This window comes from Rhincodon typus, chromosome 27 (assembly GCF_021869965.1).
Source record: "Rhincodon typus isolate 14 chromosome 27, sRhiTyp1.1, whole genome shotgun sequence".
In the NCBI taxonomy this organism is placed as follows: Eukaryota; Metazoa; Chordata; class Chondrichthyes; order Orectolobiformes; family Rhincodontidae; genus Rhincodon; species Rhincodon typus.
Window position 1 is genome coordinate 38632677 of NC_063358.1, and position 26753 is coordinate 38659429.

Below are 26753 nucleotides of genomic sequence, written 5' to 3' on the forward strand. Positions count from 1 at the left end.
CAGGTGAACATCTGCTTGATGTGGAAAGTCTTCTTGGGGCCTGGGATGGGGGTGAGGGAGGAGGTATGGGGGCAGGTGTAGCACTTCCTGCGGTTGCAGGGAAAAGTGCCGGGTGTGGTGGGGCTGGAGGGGAGTGTGGAGCGAACAAGGGAGTCACGGAGAGAGTGGTCCCTCCAGAAGGCAGATAAGGGTGGGGAGGGAAAGATGTCTTTGGTGGTGGGGTCGGATTGCAGGTGGCGGAAGTTCGGAGGATGATGCGTTGGATCCGGAGGTTGGTGGGGTGGTACGTAGTACGGTGTTTGTTTTGGACTTCTTGTCAAGTGAGGGCAGACTTCCCTTAAAAGTAAGTTCAATACATGATTACTGCAATAAAGGGTTATCTGCTGAGGAGAGATTAGGTAGAATGGACCAGATTCCTTGATTAGAAAAAAGAAAATGTGATCTAAATTTGCAAGCAGGTCTGGCACAGAAAATGCTGGAAGTTGTTTCCCCTGTAAAGTGTAGGACGAGGGATCATATTTCCATGACATGAGATTGGCCATTTAGGGAAGGAGAGATTTCATCACTCACAGAGTTGTAAACATCTAGCAATCTTTGGGCCGTGGAGTTTTATCAAGGCTGAGATCATTACATTTTTGGACACTCACAAATCAAGGGGAAAGTGTGTTAAAGTGGAGAAGATGTTGAAATTCAGCCATGACCTTACCAAATGCTGAAGCAGGATTAATTAGCTGACGCTTTGACAAAGGAATGGAAAGTGATATGAGAAGACTGTTTTATTTTGTTGAGTAGCAAGTTTCAATTCTGGAATGCACTTTGTTTTTCATTACTCTTTCACCGGATGGTGCCTATCCCAAATTGCCTTTGAACTTATTGCTTACTTGACTATTTAAGAGGGAGAGTCAACCACATTCCTACAGGCCAGACTGAGTAAAGATGGCAGATTTTCTTCCCCAAAGGGTATTACTGAATGATATGGGTTTCTACAAACAACACGGCAACAATATTGAAACTTTAACTTTGCTTTCAATTTCACATGTTATTCAACTTGAATTGAACTGCCACAGTGAAGTTTGAAATGTTGTTTCCACAGCGTTAACCTGGCAGTCTGGATTATTTGTCCAGTGACATTATCATGATGTCCCTTTCTGTGCTGTTTCTTTCTATTACATGACGATCACTGTATGTTCCATTTATTCTTGTATTCCTATGTTTAATCTGTCTGTTTCTGTGCTTCTACATCTCTCTGTCTCACTCTTCCCTTTAGCTTCCTGCACTAGGAGATTGTGCCTGGCTAGCCTCACTCCATACCTTACACATTCTCTGAACATGACAGGTTTACTTGCCAGCAATTTCACTGAAGGGAAGCTTCAAACCAGTTTGGCAGCCTCATTAGCTCATATGCTTCACTGTGACATTATTGCTCAACATTCCCCATTTGTGTTTTATGAAATTCTTATTAGCTTTGTTTAAACAGCGTTAAGAAGTGACTGCGGCTAACAACCAAAACGAGACCAGAAATTGACTAACATCTTCCATGACCCAAGACATCCCAAAGAATTTCACAGCCAATAAATTACTATCAAAGTGAATTCACTGTTGTAACATTGGAATTGTACCAATTGCAGGAATTTATCATCTGAAAAAACCCATCTGACTCACCAATCCTGTCACAGCAGATAGTGTAATTTGAATTCAGTAAAAAAAAATCTATAATGAAGGATCTAATGTGAATCCATTGTCTATTACTGGGGGAAAACCCATCTGGTTCACTGATATCCTTTAGGAAGAAAACTGCCATCCTTACCTGGTCTGGCCTGCATGTGACTCCAGACCCACAGCAATGTGGTTGACTCTTAACAACCTCTGGGCAATTAGGGATGGGTAATAACTGTTGGCCTAGCTAGCGACACTCACATCGAATGAATGAATAAAAAAAAACTCCAGGCAGCAAACTTACTCCAACCACATTGTGATATTGACCAAGTAATTTGATTGAGGGATAAGTGTTAGCCAGGTCAGTGGCTAAGGAATGGTCACCAGACCCAAAATGTTAACTCTGTTTTCTCCTTCACAGATGCTGCCAGACCTGCTGAGCTTTTCCAGCAACTTTGTTTTTGTTGCAGTGGAAGATACCGTTCATCTGTCTTCTATTTAACACAAGAATACATGAAACAGGAGCAACAGTGGACCGTTTGGCCCATTGAGTCTACCCTTCCATGCGACATGATCACGGCTAATTGTGGATTTCAACTCCAGCCTCCTGCTCATTCCCTATATCCCACGATTCCCAGGACACCATCTATCTTGGACTTAAGCATCATGGGATCTTTTACATCCACCTAAGCCAGATGACGGGATCCTGAAGCTCATCATCTAATTCAAAGGGTAACATTTCATTCAGTGTTACAACTGGAGTGCCAGGCTGGATTACAAGCTGAAATTTTAACTTTGAAGCTGACAATACATTAGGGTGATCAGGAGTGGCACTTGCTAGAACTGTGGCACTCTGCCAGCTCCAGCAAGTCTCTTCACATCTCACTAAAGACAGAAAGTAAACAGGGGAACTCCTTTCTTCAACATGCTTTAAGAAAGCAAAAGTTCTGAAAAGCAGAGGGTAAGGTAGAGAATAACCTTAAGCTTGTTTGGCCCACACTTAAAGTGTCATTCTGGTCTCAAAAATAAAAAGATTTGTCAATAAACACTGAAACTAAAACACGACACCAAAAGGAAATGTTCAATGGGTCGGAGATCTCTCTTTAGAACATAAGGCTGTGAGGTGCTTCTTCCAACTCCATACTGTTTTAGCTCTCTCTGTACCTCTGCCTCACGTTTGATGGTTTGCATTGCTCTTAATGGGCTTTGCACATAAATTAATCAATTAGAGACCACCGATGTTTTAATGGTGGTGGTTAATAGATGAAAAAAAAATGTCTTGGCTGATTTGGTCATGGGGAAAAAGGCCGGTCAGCTGTGTGTAAAATATGAAATCTGGATATAAAATAATTAGAAAAAAGTTGAGTCAACACAAGTGTGGAGCTGGAGGAACACTGCAGGTCAGGGTGGGGCTGGGGGAGGGGAGGTGGGCTCTCCTCCCTCTCACCTCCTTGACCTGATACAACTTGTCCATCTTCTCTCCCACCTATCTGCCCCACCCTTCCCACCGACCAGTCCCCACTACCCTCTACCTGCATCCACTTATTACCATCCCACCTACATTCCCCAGCCCCACCTCTCCTCTCTCTATTTATTTCTCAGCTCCCTTCCCCCTCCCCTTTTCTGAAGAAGTGTCCCGACCCGAAACGTCAGCTTTCCTGTTCCTCTGATGCTACCTGACCTGCTGTGTTCCTCCAGCTCCACACTGTGACTCCAGCGTCTGCAGTTCTTGCTATCTTAGAAAAAGGCTGAGGGGTGATTTAATACACACCTTCAAAATTATTACCAGATAAACATGGAAGTGTCCTGGATCCAGCAGTAGGAGTCACTAATACAAGATAGTCATTAATAAATTCTTTAGAGAATGTAGTGTATTGGCAATGTCACAGTAACCAGAGCCCGAAGCTAATGTTCAGATGCGCAAATCCTATGGCACATGGTGAAATGTGAAATGAATAAATATTTGAAATCAAAAGTTAACCTAATGATAACCATGTAACCACTCCTAACTGCTCTAAGTACCCATCAAGCTCATTGACACCCTGCTCTGGCCTATATGTGACTCCAGACCCACAGCGATGTGGTCGATTCCTAACAGCTTTCTGAGCAATTAGGGATGAATAATAAATGTTGGCTCTGGTCAGACATGCAAACATCCCATGAATGATTTTTTTTAAAGTATCAAGAGAAACTATTCTGTATGCAGAGTGGCAAGTTTGTGGAACTCACATCCTGGCACATCCTGTTAGTAAGAGGAAGCTTAAATCATATAATCCCTACAGTGTGGAAGGAGGTCATTCGGCCCATTTAATCTTTACCAACCCTCCAAAGATCATCCCACCTAGACCCCCACCTTATCCCATAACTCTGTATTTCCCATGGCTAATTCACCTAGTCCACACATCCCTGGACACTATGGGCAATTCCCATGGCCAATCCACCTAACCTGCACATCTTTGGACTGTGGGAGGAAACCAGAGCACCCGGAGGAAACCCACACAGACACGGGGAGAATGTGCAAACTCCACACAGTTGCCCAAGGCTGGAATCAAACCCAGGTCCCTGGCACTGTGAAGCAGCAGTGCTAACCATTAAGCCACTATACCACACACAGGATGAAGGACAAAGGAAGAGAAGGATACAGGAAGTATCAATCAGAGCAGAAAACAAAAAGAGCCCAGTAAGTACAAAGATAGAATAAAAGACGCAGGAAATACAGCACATCAAACTGTCTATACTTCTACTCCAGTCTCTTCCCACCTTTCCTCATTTAAATCTACAATTGTAACCCTCTATCCCTTTCTCCCTCATTTATAGTGTCATAGAGTCATACAGCACAGAAATAGACCCTTCGGTCCAACCAGTCCATGCCAACCATGTTCCCAAACTGAACTAGTCCCATCTGCCTGTGCTTGGTCCATATCCCTCCAAAACTTTCTTATTACCTAAGTGTCTTTTAAGTGTTGTAACTGTACCTGCATCCACCAATTCCTCAGGAAGTTCATCCACATGCAGGCTACTCTGCTAAAAACTTTTGCCCATGTCCTTTTTAAAACTTTCTCCTCCCACCTAAAAAAGTGTGCCCCTTAGTTTTGAACTCTCCCAACATAGGGAAAAGACCCTTGTCATTCACCTGACCTATACCCCTCACAATTTTATAAACTTCAATAAGGTCACCCCTCAGTCTCCTACAATCCAGTGGAAAAAGTCCCAGCTTTTACAGCCTATTTTTATATCTCAAACCCTCCATTCTCAGCAACATCCTGGTAAATCTTTTCTGATCCCTATCCAGTTTAAAATGTTCCTATTTGTTGACTAGCTTAGCTTCTAATGCATTGATACAAACTAACTTTAAACACTCCCTGTGGTAGCAAGCTCCATATTCTCACCACTACTTCGCAGGGTAGGAAGGGTGAGCGAGGAATGTCAAAACATTAAACAAGAAAATCAAAACAACAATAGACAACATTCCAAAGCAGATGCAGGTAGGATTGAGAGGTGTTTGTGTGTGTGAATCCACATAGTCTCAAAGAAACATTTACTGAGAATTGGGGTTCACAAGGAAAAGTGGGAGGCAAAATATTTGGGAAAACATTCAAGGAATGGGAGTACAACCTCAATGGAAAGACACTAGAATGGTGTTAACATTGAAATACAACACTCCATGAAAGTGCAAGAAGACAGGGTGATAATAGGAGCTAACAGCATTTTAAATTTCAAAAATAGGAGCAAAGAGTTAATGAAGTAAAGTTGCAATAATTTCCTGCTTCCAAGACATCTGTGTATGTACTGCCTGCACCATTCCAGACAGGACATTAAAGTCATGGATAGAGTGCAATATAGATTTACCAAGGTGATACGAAGGATGAGAAACTATAGTACTATGGATGGACCCAAGACACTGCGATGCGTTCCACTGGAGCATTGTAGGCAAAATGAAGACTTAATTGATGATTTAGGATTATGAAAGGCTTCAATAGCACAGGTAGGAGGAGATAGGTTCCCAATTTTCCATCTTTAATGAGCCAATGGGTTTTATACTACAATTAATTGGCTTCATGGTCACTTCAACTCATACCAATATTTTAATCTCCTAATTCTTGAAACAGATTTCAAATGCTCAAACAGGAATGGTAGGAGGTGAACTCCAAACCTCTAGGCCAGTCACACAACCATTACATTACCATTAGCCTTAATCTGGTATCCATGTTACCAATGCTAACTGTGGTTTTCAGAGTGAACTGGGGGAGAGTTATATGTTTGGCTGACTCCCTGCATATTTTGCTCACACAATGTTTGGCAGCTCCACAGGGACAGATTGGAAAGTGTGGACAGTCTGACTCACATTGGGGGTGGACTGGTGCAATTGGAGGAGGAGTTCAGACAGTTTATTCACGCACAATCAAAGCAGATGCTAACAAAATAATTCCATCTGCTTGCACAATATGCCTTGTAATGGATGTTTACAAATATACAGTGAACTTACCATGAACCAAGATTATAATCAGAATCTCTAGGGTTTATACAGACAGGAGTCTGCCCTTCAGTTCCAGGACCCAGTACTGCCTTTCAATTAGATCATGACTGACCTAATTGCAGTTATGGATCAGCTTCATATTAAACATTTCTTTGAGGATTTGAGTTTGAAGATTTGTGGAAAAGTGGATCTTCTTCAAGTTAAATGTGCATGATCTGGATTAGCTTTGACAAAAAGAAGTTTCTGAGACACTGAAAACATTTTTTTAAAAATAAGGCTTTTTGGAAGTCATGTGAATTTATCAGCGTCCCTTCACTGTCGCTGGGTCAGAATCCTAGAATTCCCTCCCTGCTGGCATTGTGGGTCGACCCACAGCAGGTGGACTGCAGCAGTTCAAGAGGACAGCTAAAGGGCAGCTAGGGATGGGCAAGAAATGCTGGTCAGCCAATGACACCCACATCCAACAAATGAATTTTAAAAAATTTAGATAACTTGGACAGATACATAAATAGGAAAAATTTAGAGGGATATGGGCCAAACACAGTAAAATGGGACTAGTTCGGGTTTGGAAACCTGGTTTGCATGGACTAGTTAGACCGAAGGGCCTGTTTCCATGCTGTAGGACTGTATAACTGTATGGACTCATTTCCCAGAGGTCATTTGAGTTGGTTTTATGTCTGTCTTGTTTGAACAACATGTGCTTTGCAGAGTTGTTTTGGTTTGGATGCTCAGTTAAGGAGCACCTGCTAAAAAAAGGGGCTGCCCAGCTTATTTCTCCTGTTTGCTTGAAATATCTTTGCTGAGATTAAGGTAAAACCTGGTTTCTCTTCTGGAAGAGTGACGGAAAGAACTTTACAATATGATACTTCCTGAGCAAGCTGTGTTGCCAAGACCTCAAAGACAGCTGCATGTGAAGAGAGACTTCACAGATTCACAGAAGTGTGACAGTGCTGGAGGCCACCATTCAGCCCATCATGCCTATACTGGCTCAATCAATTAGCATCATCCCCTAATGCTAATCTGCTGCTTTTTCCCCACATCCTAATAATCCAACAGCTGCTTAAAATGCCTCAATTGAATCTACCTCCACAACACTCCCAGGCAGAGCATTTCATACCCTAACTACTCGCTTCACCCATGTTTCTTTTGCAGATCACTTTAAATCTATGCCCTCTTGTTCTAGTTCTTTTAACAAGTGGAACAGTTTCTCTTTATCGTCTCCATGCAGCCCACTCATAAACTTGACCACACATGCAATGATGCCAAATCAATAGACTTAGGAACATTCTATGTCTCATCCATTTGGCCTTTAAGAATAACCATCATTAAGGATGTAACGAGCAAGTTAGATAAAGGACAGACAGTGGACCTGATTTATTTGGATTTCCAGAAGGCCTTTGACAAGGTGCCACACAGGAGATTGCTAAATCGGATAAGAGCCCATGGTGTTAGGGGCAAAGTACTCACATGGATAGAGCATTGGCTGCCTGGCAGGAGGCAGAGAGTGGGGATAGCAAGAGTGTAAACAGTGGGTTCTAGGAAAAAGTGTGTGTGTAAAATTGTGTACCATTGGAAAGTAGGTGTGTAAGTGTGTACTGGTGGAAAATGAGTGTGTGACAGTGTGATCCAGGGCAAAATGAGTGCGTAACAGTGTGTAATAGTGTATTCCAGGGGAAAGCAAGTTTGGAACAGCATGTCCGAACAGTAAGTGAATGCATAACAGCGTGTTCTAGTGGTGCTGGTCATTTTTCCTGGAATTCCCAAGTAGCTGACTTTCTTGTACATTGCAGTGTGTCTTAGTAATTAGTGCTCCTGCACCTTCCAGGTAACTGTCATACCTGTCTATCATAATATTTCTAGGCAGATGATGTACTTGCACGTCAAAATAGTTCCACAGAGCTGACGTACCTGTACGTCACGGTACGACAGCAGTAGGTTCATTACAATGTCAGCGCTCAGGAGCTCCACACTGTCCAGCTGCTGTTGGATTCGTGCAAGTGCTTCTCGTAGCTCCTTTCCACTGTACATCTCTCTCGCTTTGCGGATTTCATTACGAATACTTTCCCGGAAATATTCACTGCAAAACAGGAAAAGTAAAAAGCCCTCGGTCGGTAAAGGCAGAAAGCCACACCATTCTCACTAATCCAATGTTAGTGAAACACATTTCAGCTTCTTCAAAACTGTCTGCTGATCAAAAACAGAGAGTGCCAGAGAAACTCAGCAGGTCCGTGGAGAGAGAAACAGAGTCACTGTTTTGAATCCAGTGACTTTTCTTAGTGCATTTATTTCAATGGCCATTGATCAATCATACCCGCTAGAATCAAGGACACAAGACAATGTTCCAATACCCACCCTTTTCAATGGATTGTTTAGGGCTGTAAAGCTTGAGAGCACAGGGTCGAAATATCACTGAGTCTGAGAATCCTTCAGAAATGCCTGGAGCAGTTTTGTCATAATTCATGGATGGCGTTTTTTGTGTGCTTATTCACACTCACCTGTCCTAAAGTTACTGTCCCATTCTGAGGCACTATTCCACAAACATTATTGCCCTCTGTATCTTCCTCAATTGCCCCTATTTCACATTGAAAATCTCCCTGCCGGTTAGTGCAGGGAGAGATAATAAATACAACTTGGGCAGCTTGTTTAATCGGACTAGAGTTTAAATGTAATGTCAAGTTGAAGTATAGAACCTTACCCCATGGAAAGAAGCCATTTTGTCCATTGCGTCTGCTGGCTCTTTGAGAAAGCTATCCATTCATTTCCACTGCCCTGCTCTTGCCCCAAAGTGCTGTAAAACATTTCCCATCCTATTTCCCGATTGATATTTACACTGGATTTGGTTCCATTGCCAATTTAGGTTGTAGAAGAAAGATTTTTAAGGGGAGGTGATGGCCTAGTGGTATTAATACTGGATTGTTAATCCAGAGATTCAGGTCATGTTCTGGGGGCCCAGCTCCAAATCCCACCATGGCAGATGGTGGAATTGAAAGTCTAATGATTGTCAACTGTCAGACAAACCCATTTGGTTCACTAATACTCTTTAGGGAAGGAAACTGCCATCCTTACCTAGTCTGGACTACACATGACTCCAGGTCCACAGGAATGTGGTTGACAGTTGACTGCCCTCTGGGCAGTAAATGCTGGCTTAGCCAGTGACGCCCACATCCCGTGAATGAATAAAAAATAATTCCTGACCATCATAACCTGTTGTGTCAAAAAGCTCACAAGCTTCACTCTAGAAGGAGAAGCAAGCAAAGCTTGAAAATGGCACACACTGCTCTGACTCATCCTGCGTACCTGGAAATGGAACGCCACCACTTCAACTCACAGTTTTACTGGTTTTTGTTTTCACTTTTCTTTTCCCTAGCCAAATCTGTGCCTTCTGGCATTTGGCACTCCTGCCAGCGGAAGCGGATTTTTCTACAAAGAATTACCAATGTGTTGACTCACTTACCCATTCCCTGGCCAAAGACTCATGGGTACAATGTGGAGAGGAGCAGTGATGTCCCCATCAGCAAGGCAGCATCACTGAACTTGAGAAATCCCAGTCACTCCCAAGATCTCAATTAGAAAGTGGAACTCTGGATTAACTTGAGTTAACGCAGGAACTATGGTCACAGTGTTGAACTGAAGAACAGAAAAATGAAGGAGACTGCTACATGCACCTTTCCCTTTCTGGCTTTTATACAGTCATTTCTTCCTCCCAGCCTTGCATCGGATGGACACCTGATACCAGAGATCAGTCGTCCTCCTTGCTCCACCTCTGCTCTTGCAGGAGGAGCTGAACAAATGAGTTAAGAGTATGGGGCAGCAAAGAGACAATGGGAACTACCTCCAACTGAGCAGACCCAGTGAACTCTGTCCAATGCTGAAGAATTTGGAGGAATGTGATCAGGCAGTCACTTATTGCCTGCTCCTGAGGCATCAATGAGACAATCATTCCACTTCTTAGTCAGTCCACACCATGGCAAAAGTTCATTTCAGGGAGGTTACTGCAGTAAACCAACCCTAATATCATCTGTTCACCTTACTCCCACTGTTCAGTAATGATTAATATTAATCATTAATTTCACCAATAGATCACTTATTACCTAAAGCTTTTAATGGTGATGAAGGATTTTTGATTTATTGCAATAGAATCCTTCTCCGATCATTCTGACCAATCACACCACACCAATCCCAAGAGACTCTGGGGTTTGTTCTATGCTCACATCTATGCTGAGGGTGTGATCACCTTGTTTGGATTAGAAAAGGAATTACAATCATTGATTTTCCAGTTCTTTGTGTTTTTGTCACTCAGTGGGAAAGCTCGGATCAAAACAGCAGGAAACCTGATACCTTTCCCCACCCCCCATAATATATTTTATTTGAGGGGGGGCATGTGGGTGTGCTAGATGATCTGTTTTAATGGTGATGCCTTTTTTTGTGCTTGATATGGCTTAAGAGAGACTGACTCTGAAGTGTTAGCAAGATTCATACATTCATACCACTAATCCACTGTTCAGCACTTGTCCCACATCCTTCAGTATTATGATATTTGAAGTGCTCATCCAAATATTTTTTAAAGGCAATAGGGTTTCTGGCCTCCTTCCCAGGCAGTGTATTCCAGATTCCCACCACCCTCTGACTGAAAAAGTTATTCTTTCCTCCAAAAGCCCTCTGAATCTCCCATCCCTTTCTCTAAAACTATGTCCCCTTGTGATTGACCCCTCAACCAAGGTGAACAGCTGCTCTCTATTCACCCTGTCCATACCCCTCACAATCCAGTACACTTCAATCATGTCCCACCCTCAGTCTTCTCCACTCCAAACAAAACAACCCAAGCTCATCCAGCCTTTCCCTACAACCCAACTTCTCCATCCCAGGCAACCTCCTCTACACCCCCATCCAGCGCCATCACATCCCCCCTGCTGTGAGGCGACCAGAACTGCACACAGCATTCCATAAAATCACCTCTCATTTAACATTTGATGAGGAATGGACAGTCTTAGCCTTTGAACAAGGTTCTACTCAGCGACATCTCTCTCCAGATTCTCCTCATCATGTGACCTCTTGCATCACTGCTGATGTGGCCAGTTATTTGCATATTTGAATATTAACTCTTTACTCCACAAATGGACTGGAATACATTAATGAGAGAATGAAAGAGACCCAAAACCAAATGCATCATCCTCACTTCAAACCCAAACACCACACCTCCCCTCCCCCTCCCCCCACTCAATACAGCTGAGATCTTCTCACCAAGAGTTGATCTGGGTCTCCTCCAGCAGTTTAGTCAGACGATCGACCAAGGGCATGAGGAGAGGCTCCAGGTTAAAGTGAGGTTGGAACATCTCGGTCAGGCACTTCATCATACTGGCTTCACAGCAGAAAACCTTACCACTGGTCGTCACGATGTATGGAATGAAGATGTAGTTCCCATAACACCCCTGGAGGAAAGAGAGACAGCCAATCACTTCAGCTCCTACACGAAGGCAAGATCTCAAAGTATCCTCACTGCCCACTCAGTGACACTCACACTGCCTTACATTTGATCATTCAAGCTGATTCCTTTCCAAAATGGTTTTGTCTTCTGCCAACTCTGCTGTAATTTATTTTTTGATTCTGCTGTAATTTATTTTTTGATTCTGTTCCGAAATCAAAGATGGGTTAATACTGAAAAGCATAGCCGACCCTGTGTCATTTTAGGCTCCATTCTGTCCCCTTCTTCGACCAGGATCACAATAGAGGTTGCCCACTCACTCTGAAGCAGGCTTTTACATAGTAACACAAGGCCATTCAGCCTGCTTCATTATTTGCTGCTGTAGCTCAGCCCAGGCCAGACCAGTTGACAACAGGACCCTTTCCCAGTGTGTGTGAGAGACAGGGGCCCAGTGACAGTGGGCTGGGCTTACCCAATATTGGCACATACTCCAGATCACAAGATTCAACAGGATTTAGGTAAAAATGTTGGGATTAGTACAATTAGGAAATAACACGCAAATCAACACTCTTCACTATATCTCAGTAGATCTGACAACAAGAAATCAAATTCAAAATCAAAAAAGCCCTTGCGGAAAGGAGATCCCAGCCACCAAAGGTGCGAGCACACAACAGTATGACCTTTTCTTCCGAGTATCATAATAACAGCAACGCCAAAGGAAATGGACACAAACAGCACCTCTGCAAGAAAAACGACACAAATACAGATTCCCGAAGAATACCATACCTTAAGGCACCAAGAACAAAAATGTCTTTGCAGACAGCAGTCCAGTCAAACGTATATTTTGATCAGCCAATGGCAAACATACTGGGCATTGCACCACATCTGATCAGAGTGGATTAGCCTCCAGGCACTGGATTTGGAAAGTGTCTCTGATGGGCGTTGAGCACCACAGCACAGGCAGTGATGGAGCAGGGTGAGTCACACACACAGATAGCTGGCTTCTTCAAATAAAGGCAGATGCGATGGGATCAGGGGCTGCACTGCACACTGCCACACTGAGCTGGATGCTAAAGACTGTAGCTATCAATCAGCTAGCAGCATCTCCACAATGGGCAGCAGGAAGCGGTTGGGACAGGTCCTGAGAACCCATGTGACATTTGGGCAGTGGACTTCATTGGTAACAGCACAGGAACTGAGGAAGGTAAAGACAGCTCAGCTGTGTTAGGGTGTGTAGGTGTGGAGTGGTCACCTCAGCTGGGAGGACCAGAGTCAGGAATACAGCCCAGTTACAGTCGGGGTAGCAGGAAGGCATCTCGCGACTCAGGAAGTGCCACGGAGATGGGAACCAAGGTATTTGCCAATATTACACCAGCTGCCATCGACACAGGTAATCACATAGTGCCAATGAGCCCTGAGGACTGGTGGTCAGTATGACAGACAACCAGATCACTAAGACCAACGAAGGTAAGAGTTAGTTATACTCCTGGTGGATTCCTTGGATTTCTGACCGCATGGCTGATCGATTTGGCAGACTTGTCTCACGAGCTTGATTGAGTTTTTTGAGGATGTAATTGAAAAGATTGATGAGGGCAGAGCGGTAGACGTTATAGAGTTGTACAGCACGGAAACAGACCCTTCGGTCCAAATCGTCCATGTTGACCAGATATCTGAAATTAATCCAGTCCCATTTGCCAGCATTTGGCCCCTATCCCTCTAAACCTTTCCTATTCATGTACCCATCCTGATGCTTTTTAAATGTTGTAATTGTACCAGTGTCCACCACTTGCTCTGGCAGTTCATTCCATACACACATTACCCTCTATGTGAAAGAAGTGCCTCTTAGGTCCCTTTTAAATCTTTCCCCTCTCACCTTAAACCTCTGCTCTCTGGTTGTGGACTCCCCTACCCTGGGAAAAAGACCTTGGCTATTCACCCTATCCATTCTCCTCAGTGTGACAGTGCAGTATGCATGAAGTAGCTCACTGCCTGACAGGACAGAAAGGCCAGGGGTAGCTGGTATGGGTCCTGGGGGAGCAGCTTGGTGAGCAGTGGATTAAACCCTAAGCTGGGGGAGAGCATCCCTCAAAGTGTACTCTACATCTGCTGGCAATGATGCAAATACTAAGTGGCATGCTCTCTTACAAATCAAATGAGCTGGCGTGCATTCTTGAGGATGTCAGCAGCAAATATGATGCCATCAACATCCAGACGGTCACTCCAGGATTATAAGGATCATGAGGTTAAGCCACAGTTATACAAAACCCTGGTTAGACCCCACTGAGACTACTGTGTGCAGGTCTGGGCACCACACCTCAGGAAGGATATATAGGTTACGAAGGGAGTACAGGAGGTACTTTGACTTCAGGGGTTAAATTACGAGCAGAGATTACACAAATTAGGCTTTCTCTAGAATTTAGAAGGTTAAGAGGTGATCTGATTGAAATCTTCATGATATTAACAGGAGAAGACAGGGGAGATAATTACTGTTCAGGAGCTATGTTAGGAATCACTTCTACACACAAAAGGTGGTAGATGTTTGGGACTCTCTTCAATCTGAGGTGGATAAATTTTTGATTAATTTTATTAATAAATTTTAGATTAATACCAGCAAAGGTATTAAGGGAAATGGAGTTGGGCCACATATCAGACATGATCCCCTTGATTGGTGGGACAGGCCTGAGGGGCCTAATGGCCTGCTCCTTTGCCTAAGGGCAAATAATCTGCTGGATCAGAACCAGGGAGATACCAGCCCCTTCTTGTCACCTCAGGGGGGGGGGGGGAGGGAGTGTTAAGGAAGGAACACCCCCTTGGTTGGTCTTCCTGATCTACTGCTGAAAGCCGCCCTTGTGTTGTTACTTCCGACCCCAGTCTCCCCACAATACAGATCACAACACAGAAAGTCACACAGATCCCCTGTCGCTCTGTGGTGTTGCTGTGCAGCTCAGACTCTGAAGCTATAGTTGCACCCACGATGGCTGCAGCCTCATCACTGGGGGCGGGGGAGGGGGGGTTGCCGGGGGGAGGGCTTCGTCAGCTATCCTGAGAGATGTTCACTAGGTGAACACTTGAAAACTGCTTGACATTTGATCAGGTGGGGTCTCTCATTGTGGCGTAAGGGACGGCGTGTCCCACTGGCACTGACACCCATTCCCGCACAATAACTTAGGGGAGGTGATGGCCTAGTTATTATTATCACTAATGTCCTTTAGGGAAGGAAAGTGCCATCCTCACCCGGTCTGGCCTACATGTGAATCCAGACCCACAGCAATGTGGTTAACTCTTGACTGCCCTCTGGGCAATTCGGGATGGGCAATAAATGCTGCCTCAGCCAGTGACGTCCTCATCCTGTGAATGAATAAAAATAACTGGCAAATGGAAAATCCCAGGCTATGGTTAATTTAGCAAGAACAACTGATGATGTGATAAAGAGTTATTGCCAGCAGCAAAAGTGTCTGTGGCATTGAAGTGAGTCAGTTGCTGCAGCACAGACCTGCAAACATGCCACTCGACCTAAGGCTTTTAAAACACTTCACATATTATTCCAACTACCTTAGATAACAAGGTGTAGAGCTGGATGAACACAGCAGGCCAAGCAGCATCAGAGGAGCAGGAAGGCTGACGTTTCGGGCCTAGACCCTTCTAGAGAAATGGCTCTGCAGTTCCTACTATCTCTCATTCCAACTACCTTGCTGTACATGCTACTAAGTGCCTATTGTACAAACTAGTTCCTGCACACAGTCTCACCTGCACCAAGTCTGTGTGCACCACTTCCTTCTCAAAGGAACAGAATGCTTCATCACCTGCCAACCAGTTCCTAAATCTTTCTCTGGCCAGCACCCACTGCAGCGTTGCTCCCGAGGTTTGAAGGGAAGGAGGTGTGTGTTTCACAGGCACAGTTAACACATAGGAGCATGCACAGATATCTTCAAGCCACTGCAGTCATGAATTTAGCTCGGCTTCACATCTGCTACTCACTCTTTCATCTCTGTCTTGTCTGAGGCATTGCAGCTTTCGACGAACCTATTCACAGCCACTCTAAACTCTCCCACTTCCTGCTCACTAGCTACTAAAATCCAGATATCCAAATTAGGATGGAAATATCTCTGTCTGTCTGTGTCTCTCTCTCTCTCTGTGTCCCACTATTTCACACACACCTCCAAATCAATCACACTCCCCAGTCCACACTCCCGCTATCCGCCAGAATTCACTCACCCACACTCTCCCCCACCTCACTTGCCTTCTGCCTACATCACTCACTCTCCCGGTCTCTGACCCACCTCACTCTCTCTCTCTAACCCAACTCACTCAGTCCCTCTCTCTCTTTCGGCCCACCCCTCTCTCTCTGCCCTACCTGCCACCCTGAACAAGACACAATCGAAGTGCAGTGTGGGATTCTCTTATTGCTGTCATGGCTGTGTTTGGGAATGACTGAAACCTCTGGTAAACAATCTTTGAGCATGTTGAATCTCGTCCATAATAAATAGTAGGTGCTGATCTCACAGCCTTTGAAGAGTACTGAAGTTTTAAAGGAGTTGCCAAAACAAAATCACACAATGTGTCAAGGAAGAGAACTCATTTAGTGCCCTATCCAAACTGTAGAGAACCTACATTCAACATGCTGCATTAATTCCAGAGTACAGCATCAAACATAATGATAAGGATGATTAAATGAGCTGATATCATCGGAATGGAACTGTAATCAGTACCTGCACCCTGTATAGATGCAATGCTGGAAAATCTGTGTCACATTCCACACTCTATCTTTCCGGCTCCCCAAGCTGCCTACCCTGCAATAGGGTAGTTGCTAAGCCTGTATCAGAACTAACCCGCTCCTGGGGCCCCATCAATGTCCATCTGTAGGTTCAGCAGGAGGGAGAGAGCAGGGTAGCTTTGCTTAGCCAGCCCTTTTATCCCAGGTAGGGAAGCACTTTGCACTCACCATACCCAATATCACCTCCAGACATTCGATTCTGCGTTCAACACATGTGGACTTCCCAGCTTTTCACTAACTAGAAGTTCAATGCATTCTCAAGAAACAGTAACAAGGAACAGCCATCTCAAAACTGCACTTATCCTTCCACATCCACCTTACTATGTGACAATCAGACACAGGTTAGATATCCACAGTGACCCAACAAACAATCCCAGGAGTGGGACAGCATGGAGCTAGATACAGAATAAAGCTCCCTCTACACTGTCACCCATCAAACAGTCCCAGGATAGGGACAGCACGGGGTTAGATACAGAGTAAAGCTCCCTCTAAACTACCCCGAGCAAACACTCCCAGGACAGGTATTCCACAAGGTTAGATTCAGAGTAAAGCTCCCTCACATCATCCCCTCCAAACACATGTAGGAAAGGGACAGCATGGGGTTAGACCCAGGGTAAAGCTAGTCCTAGGTATATTTTGTTCATTGTGTTCTTTCATCTCATTTGATATTACAGCTTTAACCAGCACACTCATTCTTAAAAGTCGCCTGAAAAACCTACCATATTTCTCTGACAAATGATATCCTGTAAACAAAACAGAAAATGATCAGAGTTTAAATTTAAAAACTGACTTCGAAGAAGTGTTCTTCAATTTTATTTTATCAAATAGAGTTAATTAGCCATAGGAGGAGCTATACAAGTATTGGACCGGGGGATAAAATGACCATCTCCTCATGTTGGTTACAGTGACAGGCAGGAATTGTGTGCTTATCACAGCAAGGTCTTAGTGAATGTGGGCTGAAATGGAGATGGACTCCCTTGTCCAGGGGGCATCAGTTATATTTCTCTCCAATGATAGGCTTTGTCTCAACTTCAAATTCAGATCTCTTTGCATTGTACATAATATGGTTCAAAACCTACCCCACAATCAATCATCAGGGTAACTCTTGTTGTAGAAGACATTTCAGTACTTCAAAGGGCAAATAATATCACTGGATAAGATCTGCCATCGGGGTATAAAGGACTGTTGCTGGGCGGAGCTAACCACTCCAGTGTAATGTATCAGTTCTCCCCAGTAGCCAGTAAAGAAAAAAATCCAAAGAACTGCAGATGCTGGAAATCAGAAATTACTGGAAAAGCTCAGCAGGTCTGGCAGCTTATGAGGAGAGAAATCAGAGTTAATGTTTTGGTTCCAGTGACCCTACATAAAGGAGAGTCACCGAACTCAAAATATTAACTCTGCTTTCTTTCCACAGATATTGGCAGACTTGCTGAGCTTTTCCAGCACTTTCTATTTTTGTTTCCAGTCTCCAGTGTGCACTTCAGTCATTGTTCTTAGTGTTAAAACCACGTAGTTAGAATAATAATGTATATGTATCTCGAGTTGAGCTTGATGTCTCATTAGAGACAAAACATGTCTCTCAGGTGTAATGTATATAATGTACTGAACATTTACTGTTTAATCAAGTCAGAGCCTGTCTTTGCCTAAGATGTTGTGGGAGTTATCCTTCCCCACATGGTATCAGTGGCTCAACTAATACCAATAAGGAGATTGGTGGAACCCAGGAAATCACAGATGGTAGGAGCAACATTCACAAAATCCAGGTACACAGCATTACAGCCGGGAAGGTGCCATACTCTCAAGGCGTACAGGTTAGACAACTCAGCAGCACCTTTTCTAGCCATTAATTTCTGCAGTGGGACTTGTTGCCAGAGTTTCTGGCTCTTAATCAAAGAACTAACTACAAGAGGTTGTTGGCTTGCTCACGGAGCTGGCTGATCATTGTGCAGACGCTTCATCACCATGCTAGATGACATCATCAGTGCAGCCTCCGATGAAGCAATGTTGTTCTACTCAACTCGGTATTTATATGATCTGGTCTGTTAAGTTGGGTTGTCTTATTTCCGGTTCTGTTCTACATGGGTTTGTATATGAGGTCTAATTCCGCATGTTTGTTGATTGCATTGTAGGTCGAAAACCGGGCCACTGGGAATTCCTGTGCGTGTCTGTGTTTGTCTTGAGCTAGGATGGTCACATTGTACCAGTTACATTGATGGCCTTCATGATCAGGATATACGAACACCAGCTAGCAGCAAGAAGACACAATGAACTTTCCCTCATCTCAGTGCACTCAGACAATGAAGGCCATCAATTTGACCATCCTAGCTCAACCACAGAGACGCACGGGAATTCCTAGGGGCCTGGTTTTCAACCCAAAAAGCAATCAACAAACATATAGAATTGGACCCCATAGACAAAGCCACACAGATCAAAACCAGAAATGGCACTACTCACCATAGCAGACCGGACAGTATAAATTCCAGGTGGAGTAGAATAACATTGCTTCATCAGAGGTCTCACTGATGATGTTACCTAGCATGGTGATGGACAAGCCAACAACCTCATCCAAACCAGAGCTACAAATCTTCGCAAGAACCTTTTACCACAGGAGCTCTATTGCCTGGGTTAGTGACAGCAATGTGGTGGTTGCATCTTGTAAAGCTGCTACCTGGTGAGGGAGGAAGTCCACAGAAGAAATCCTTTGGAAAGTTAAAGAGATATGTTAAAAACTGTCTAGTTCAGTGATACTCCCAAATAAGGTGTATCAGTCAGCTTACCAAAAGCAAAAAACCATCCATATAGTTTAAAGCTAAGTCCCCTGACACAGACTTGTTAAAACTCTAACATACAAAAACCCAACAGCAGGGATATTACCATCAATCATGTATCAATTCTAAAGTTTTTCTCATGTTTGTACATCCAGTGATCTATTATTGCTGACAAGACATGAGTAAAGTCGTGGCTGAATTGTATTTATTATTTTTTTAAAACTTACATTTACATTGTACCTTGAACTGATACCACTTTTTTTCTCTTTATTCATTCATGGGATGAGAGCATCACTGGTTAGGCAGCATTTATTGCCCATCCCTAATTGCCCAGAGGGCAATTGAGAGTCAACCACATTGCTGTGGGCCTGGAGTTACATGTAAGCCAGACCAGGTGAGGATGGCAGATTTCCTCCCTTGAAGGACATTAGTGAACCAGATGGGTTTTTCTGACAATCAACAATGGATTCATGGTCATCGCTAGACCCATAATGCCAGATTTTGTTTTGTGTTGAATTCAAATTCCACCATCTGCCATGACAAGATTTGAACTGCCAGTTCCAATAAGCTTATCTGGGTCTCTGGATTAACAGACTGGCGATAATACCATTCCATTCCCTTGCTACCAATCAAGTACTTCTTAAAGTGTATTCAGTGTTGCAACGTAGAAGATTGATGGCCTATTTACTCATGTTTGGATATTATTGGGACTGAAACACGTTGTATAGATCCCACCTCCAATTGCTGGGGGGTTCATTCTGAGAGAGGTCTTCATCAATTTGGAAACCTTAATAATAGGGAGTAAATGTACAGTTGAGATCATCACATCACACATATCCACCCAATTCTAAGCTGAAAATCCTCTATACAGACATGCATTTATGTAGCGCCCATCATGAAGTCTCAAGGTGCTTCACAACCAATGGCTACAAGAGCAGGACATAGGCTAGGAATCCTGTAGCGAGTAACTCATCTCCACTCTGCCCAATGCCTGTACACCATTTAAAAGACACAATTCAGGAGTCTGATGAAATATTCTCCATTTACTTCAATTGGTGCAGCCCCAACAACAACACTCAAGAAGTTTGATATCATCAAGGACAAAGCAGCCTGCTTTCTTGATAACCCCATCCACCACCTTCAAAATCCTCTCCTTCTGCCACTGACACAGGGGCAGCAGTGTGTAGCATCTACAGCGTGCACTGAAACAACTTGTCAAGGTTCCTTAAGAAGCATCTTCCAAACCCGCGACCTCTAAAATCTGGGAGGACAAAGGCAGCATATTCATAGGAACACCATCACCTGCAAGTCACACCAGCCTGATGTGGAAAAATATCATTGTTCCTTCACAATCACTGGGTAAAAATTCTGCAACTTCCTTCCTAACAGCACTGTTCCACCCTAGGTGAGTGTGTACCTGGATAATATGGACCGCAATGGTTTAAGAAGGCAGCTCAACATCACCTTCTTAAGGACAGATACGAAGGGGCATTATGTGCAGGCTCAGCCAGCAATGCCCACGTCCTGTAAAAGGTAGAAGGATTTCAGCTAACCTAAAAAGCCAAGAATATTGAAATCAACCATGCAACTATCAATGTTCTACCATCTATTCTTGACAAACCTCCCATAGAAGTGATCCTTAAGTCTTTTTGGACTTGCATCTCATTTCTAAAGTGTGTAGAAGGGGAGTTTTCTGTTATTTATTATGACAAGTCTCTGGATGAGGTTCTCAAGTTATTACATTTCTGAACAGATAACCCAAGTTGTAAAACTACTGGGAAGCTCCCCTTCTTCATTTGCCTTGCCTCTCAGTTAAAAATCCCTCCCTTTTGGGTATCATTCTCCCATACCGAATGAGCTTATGTTTTAAAAAAAGCCGATTTAACCAGGCATTTTTGAGCTAACTAAAAAGTGAGATTATTAGTTACTAAATGCAAGAAGAAATAATAACACAACATACACACAAATTAGAAACAAGAGGCAAGTCCAAAAAGATGCAAGGATTGATCCCTGTGGGTGGTTTGTCTTTATTCAATTTTTTTTCCCCCTTTATTCATTTAACAGGATGAGGTTGTTGCTGGCAAGACAGCATTTATTGCCCATCTCTAATTACCCAGAGGGCAGCTTAGAGTCAACCACATTGCTGTGGGTCTGGAGTGACATGTAGGCCAGCCTGGGTAAAGATGGCAGTTTCCTTCTCTAAAGAACATTAGTGGGCCAGATGGGTTTTCCCAACAATTGATTCACAGTCATCATTAGATTCTTAATTCCAGATACTTTATTGAATTTAAATTCCACCATCTGCCATAGCTGGATTTGAACCCAGGTCCCCAGAATGTTATCTGGGTCTCTGGATTAACAGTCCAGTGATAATACCACTAGGCCATTGCCTCCCCAGTTGGAACATTGTGGAACATTGATTGTTGAACAGTTGATTTCAATATTCTTGGCTTTGTAGGTGAGCTCAAATCCTTATGTACTGTTTCCTTTTGACAGTGATTGGTATGCAGCATTCACAGCAAGAAAATCCTCCTTTTCTCCTATTTCCTTTTGACTGGTTTGCTGGCTTCCAGCACTTACAGTGAGAAGTTAATTTATCTGCAATGCAGGGGTGTCCAGTGGTTGGTTCTTTTCGACTGTTACCGTCATATCTCACTAGCGCTCCAACCTAGTCTAATACATACGAATACCTCAGCCCAATAGCATAATGTATAAACACTTCAACTCTCTAGCACACCCAGATCAGGGTTGAACTGGCTGTTAACCCTGTTTTTGTCTACCCTTGAATGGGGAAGTCACAAACCAAGTCTCTCACGCAGGCCGCTGTCTTTTCTCCAATCTTGCTGACAGTCTGAGATAAGTTCCAGAAATTTACAGTTCAGTCTGTGATGCAATTTCCCCCTTTTTAACACCCATCCCTTTGAAGATTCCCATCAGATGTGACATTCCACGATCTCTCTCTCCACTCGCTGAGTTAAAACCTGCATCATTTTTAGCTGTATGCCCTTCAAGAAAACATGTTACAATTAAAAGTTCAAGTGTAAACACCTTGGGGTTCATCTGTCATCATGACATAACATAGGAGATTCAGCATTTACTTTGGGTACAGCAAAGTCCTATAAAATGGCAATGCAATAATGGCCAGATATATGTGATATAATGACGTTATTTGAGAAATGAATATTGGTCAGGATATCAGGCAGAGTTTCTCTGCACTTCATGTCCCTAAGAGAGTTGATAAGAGAGAGGGAACCTCTGTTCATACCCATAATATGATGTTTCAACAATGAAAAACTTCCTCAGTATTGGAGTGTCTTTCTTTGGAGTGAGATATAAACCCACATTTTCGGAATCAGAGGAGTGTGCTTCACCATTGAGTCAAGGCTGACATATTGGGCTTTACATAAACTTTTATCAACATTACAGACGGTTTTACCACAAAATGCCAGTTACACATTCTTCACTTCCTGAAAGTTTTAAGTTTATTTGAGATCCATGTTTTTGCCCAGTGCAGGGAAGAATCATTAAAGTGTACTTTCACACTGATGATGGTGTAAGGTGTCTCTTTAGTCATAGAATCCCTACAGTGTGGAAACAGGCCCTTCAGCCCAACAAGTCCACAGCGAACCTCAGAGCATCCCAACCAGACCCATCCCCCTATAACCCACCTAATCTATACATCCCTGAACACTATGGGCAATTTAGTATAGCCAATCCACCTAACCTGCACATCTTTGGACTGTAGGAGGAAACCCACGCAGACACAGGGAGAACGTGCAAATTCCACACAGACAGTGGCCCGAGGGTGGAATTGAACCTGGGTCCCTAGTGCTGTGAGGTAGTAGTGCTATCCACTGAGCCACCATGCCACCCTAGCTTGGGTAAAGTGCCAGGAAAGGGGAGAGGACAGACCCACATAGTTTTATTAGAGTAGCATTACTCATGCAGACCATGGGAGAGAGACAGAGCTGGCAAACTCAAGTGTATAAGTAACTGTGCCTCAGTGAGAAGTATTCTCGCCTCCCTCAGAATGTCATACCCACACCAAAGACCTGAACACATAAACATACCTAACAATTTAACACAATACCGAGGAAGACATTAAGATTCCACTATTCAAATAGAACAGTAAGGTGAGTTCTCCTCGGAGTTCTGGTCAATACTTACTCCCCTTCATTATTTGGCAAATAGAGTACAATGTGGGAAAGCATGAAATTGACAGAATTTTGACTGAAAATATAACAAAGCATATGATCTAAGTGGTGGGAGCTTGCAGAGCTCTGAGATGCAGAGAGCTCTGGGTGTCCTGGTGTATGAATTGCAGAAGGTTTGTGTGCAGGTGCAGCCAGTAATCAGGAAAGTTAATGGAATGTTGTGTTTTGTTGTGAGAGGAATCGAGTACAAGAGTAGGGAGGTTATGCTTCAGTGGGCACTGGGGAGACTACACATGGAGTACTGTGTGCAGTACTGGTCACCGTACTTAATGTTAATACATTGGAAGCAGTTCAGTGAAGGTGTATTAAATATTATAACAGGGCACTCGGATAAGTTTAATGTAATTGGGCAGGTAGTTCTGTTGAAGGGTTACTGGACTCAAAATATTAACTCTGCTTTCTCTCTACAGATGATGCCTGCTGAGTTTCTCCAGCAATTTCTGTTTTTGTTTACTACACTAATACCTGGAATGAGCAGACTGCCTTATAACAAAGGGCTGGACAGGTTAGGCCTATATCCTCTGGAGTTCAGAAGTGTCAGAGGTGACTGAGTTGAAACCTGCAAGACCAGGTGGATGTAGGAAGAATGGTTCTTTTTGAGGGAGAATCTACAACTAGCAGTCATAGTTCAAAAATAAGGGGATACTCATTTAAGACAGAGATGAAGAAACATTATTTTCTCTGCAGTGTTCCCCCTAATTTTCTTACCAGCCGTGTAGGCCTCCAAGTCCCGTGCACAGGAACAACTTCCCAAACCAGATGTCACTGCCGTGATCAATGTGCCAATGCTGATTACCGTAGACGGACAATTGGAGCGTCTGGTTTGTCGAGAGCCTTTGGAATTCTCTTCCTCAAAAGGCAGTGGATGCAGAATCTTCAAATATTTTTAAGGCATAGATTGTTAGATCCTTAATTACCAAGGGGCTGAAACATTATTGGGGGTTTGCAGGAATGTAGAGTTGAGATTAAGATCAGATCAGCTATGAGTTTATTGAATGACAGAACAGGCTCGAAGGACCAAACGGCATAACCTTGCTCATATATTTGCATGTATCATCATGTAAGTAATAAAGAAAACGATGGGACTAAAGATAGAAAGTCTGAATAATGCAAATAGGGGAAGTAGCGAAGGCACTGTAGGAAATTAACTGACTACAGCATAGCTGAAAGTTGATGAGGGCCATCCCATTGAGGAGTACAACATCAGGAAGGTCACTGGAAAACATTGGAATGGGCCAGCGATGCTGTAAGATTGTGGTGGATATAGAGGGATAATGCACCATGGTCACCCCACACACACAGTGGCTAACTTCAACTTGGCTGGTCTTTGAGTCATGAGGTGGTCTGGGCTGAAAGTGGCCTGGAAGGGTTCACACAGGGATCTGAACACAGGTCAGGAGCTGACAGTGCTTTCAAGAACCATGGCACAGGAGAAGCAGTCTTCTGTCAACAAGTACGGTCAGCCTTTCACGAGAAAGAATGGTGGTAACCACATGCAACACAAAGTGAACCTAAACTTGGATTAGCCCACGACAGAGAAAAAAAAATTCCAGTTATCACAATGCCTATGTCCAGTCCTTGTCATTCAATTACAGCAAGGATCAGATGGCAAAGCTTCAAATAGGTTTGGCACTGACCTTTCTATCTAAACATAACAGGCTATAGAAACCTTACGAAAAGGAGGATTCCTTTCCAAGTAAATGGCTGGACTTTACACCTTTTCCACTGGCGGCTCATTGTTCCTTCTATTTCTAGTTCCACTTGTCCCCAGGTGGACAGCTACTGGCATGCCCTATCAAAGAGAATCTGAGATACCCTTCAGCCAATTGTCCCTCAGCCCCCAATCTATGAGTTCTGCACACATCTAAAACACACTGATGAAACACAACAGTGATTATAGCAGCAGTAGTTTGTGGTGGAAGGTCCCTCTTACCTGTAGTGACTGCAATGATGTAAGATTGCTGTCACAGCAGAGCACCACGTTGTTCGTCATACTGAAACTCTCCCGTACCCCAAGATGATAAAAGAGTGAAGGTTGACAGTAAGGGTCAGTCATCTCCACCACTGCGACATCTGGAGACAACACAAAACATGGAGTGCTTAGTAAATCAGATGAGCATTGCACCAAGGCTAAATTACATTCCTTTCAGTTAAAGGATACATACCTGCCCATTGTTTACCCTCATTTTGTTGCTTCCTCAACTTTTGACCTCCCAATCACCCACACTCCAGTCACTTCAAGCTCTGAAGAATGACCTACTGCTAAGATCCCATCATTATTAATTTATTAATACGTTTGTTAACTAACCGATGACCATGAACGATGACTTTTGAGAAAAAACAACATATAAAAGATCTGTTTAATGGCAGGGGATCAGCTTAATCATAAAAGTCAACTTTTATAATTCTTAGAACTAAAGGATCAAAGAGTACAAGGAGAAACCAAGAACAAGGTACTAAGTTGGATGAACAGCTTATGATCATACGGAATGGTGGAGCAGGCTCGAAGGGCTGAATGGCCACTCCTACCCCTATATTCTATGTTTCTAGGTTCAATCATCTTTAGTCAAGACAAGAAAGTTAAAGATTGGAACAGTTACACTGATAGAAAGGAATTATTTAAGGAGCAGGAGAGTTGACGTTTCGGGTTTACACCCTTCATCAGTCCTGATGACCTGCTGTGTTCCTCCAGTTCCACACTGTGTTGACTCTGACTCCACCATCTGCAGTTCTTGCTATCTCCAAAAGGAATTCTTAGCTTGAAAAGGCAGAGGACTGTTATACAGTGATATTATTTACAAAAGGTTAGGAACTAATTGTTATGTAAATATAAATCCCAAGGTGCCACATTCACAGTTGTACCGCAGTCATGTGCTAAGTAGCAATGTGTCAGTCCACCAATCACATGGAGAGCTGTAAGGAATTCATTCCATCCAACATTTTGAGTTTAAAAGACTTAATATTTCTAAATTAATGGGAACCAGAAGACAAAAAATTGATCAAAATGAGTTCAACAGACCACAGCAAATCAGCCGAATCTATTACTCCACATCACATCGACCTCATGTATACAATGATACCAGCCCATCAGAAACCGGTCCTTTTACAATCTTCACTATCAGGTCTGAGCTTAATGCTGTCCTCATTTGTCATCCTCAACTCCTCACACAGATGGGACAGATATATTTTTCCAGCAATGGTGGGGAGGGTTGGGGGGTTAGGATTTTATTAACAGTCACAAGCTGAAAGCCAACTTGTTTCTCGAGCTTGGTCATGGGCAGAGTTTAACTGTGGCCACAGGTCGAGCTAAATGGGTCATTAGCTGTCTTCCTCCCCTAAGACACAGCTGCGTCTGTGTGATATCTACATTATCTCCACCAAACACCCTAGACTCTTACTTCAACACTCTCAATGAGCAGTAATGTAGTTCCTTCCCTGTCAC

The 26753-nt window shown here is 43.5% G+C and overlaps 1 protein-coding gene across 1 annotated transcript in view; it reads right to left on the reverse strand.

Annotated features, from left to right (window-relative positions):
• LOC109928097 (mitogen-activated protein kinase kinase kinase 5-like) overlaps positions 1-26753 on the reverse strand; it is a 151241-nt gene that overhangs the window by 113720 nt on the left and 10768 nt on the right. Inside the window, exons 2-5 of the mRNA XM_048612962.1 lie at positions 25245-25384; positions 17049-17072; positions 11375-11562; positions 8042-8210 (exon numbers count right to left, since the gene is read on the reverse strand). Of these exons, the coding sequence (XP_048468919.1) occupies positions 8042-8210; positions 11375-11562; positions 17049-17072; positions 25245-25384 (521 nt within the window). The remainder of the gene's footprint in view (positions 1-8041; positions 8211-11374; positions 11563-17048; positions 17073-25244; positions 25385-26753) is intronic.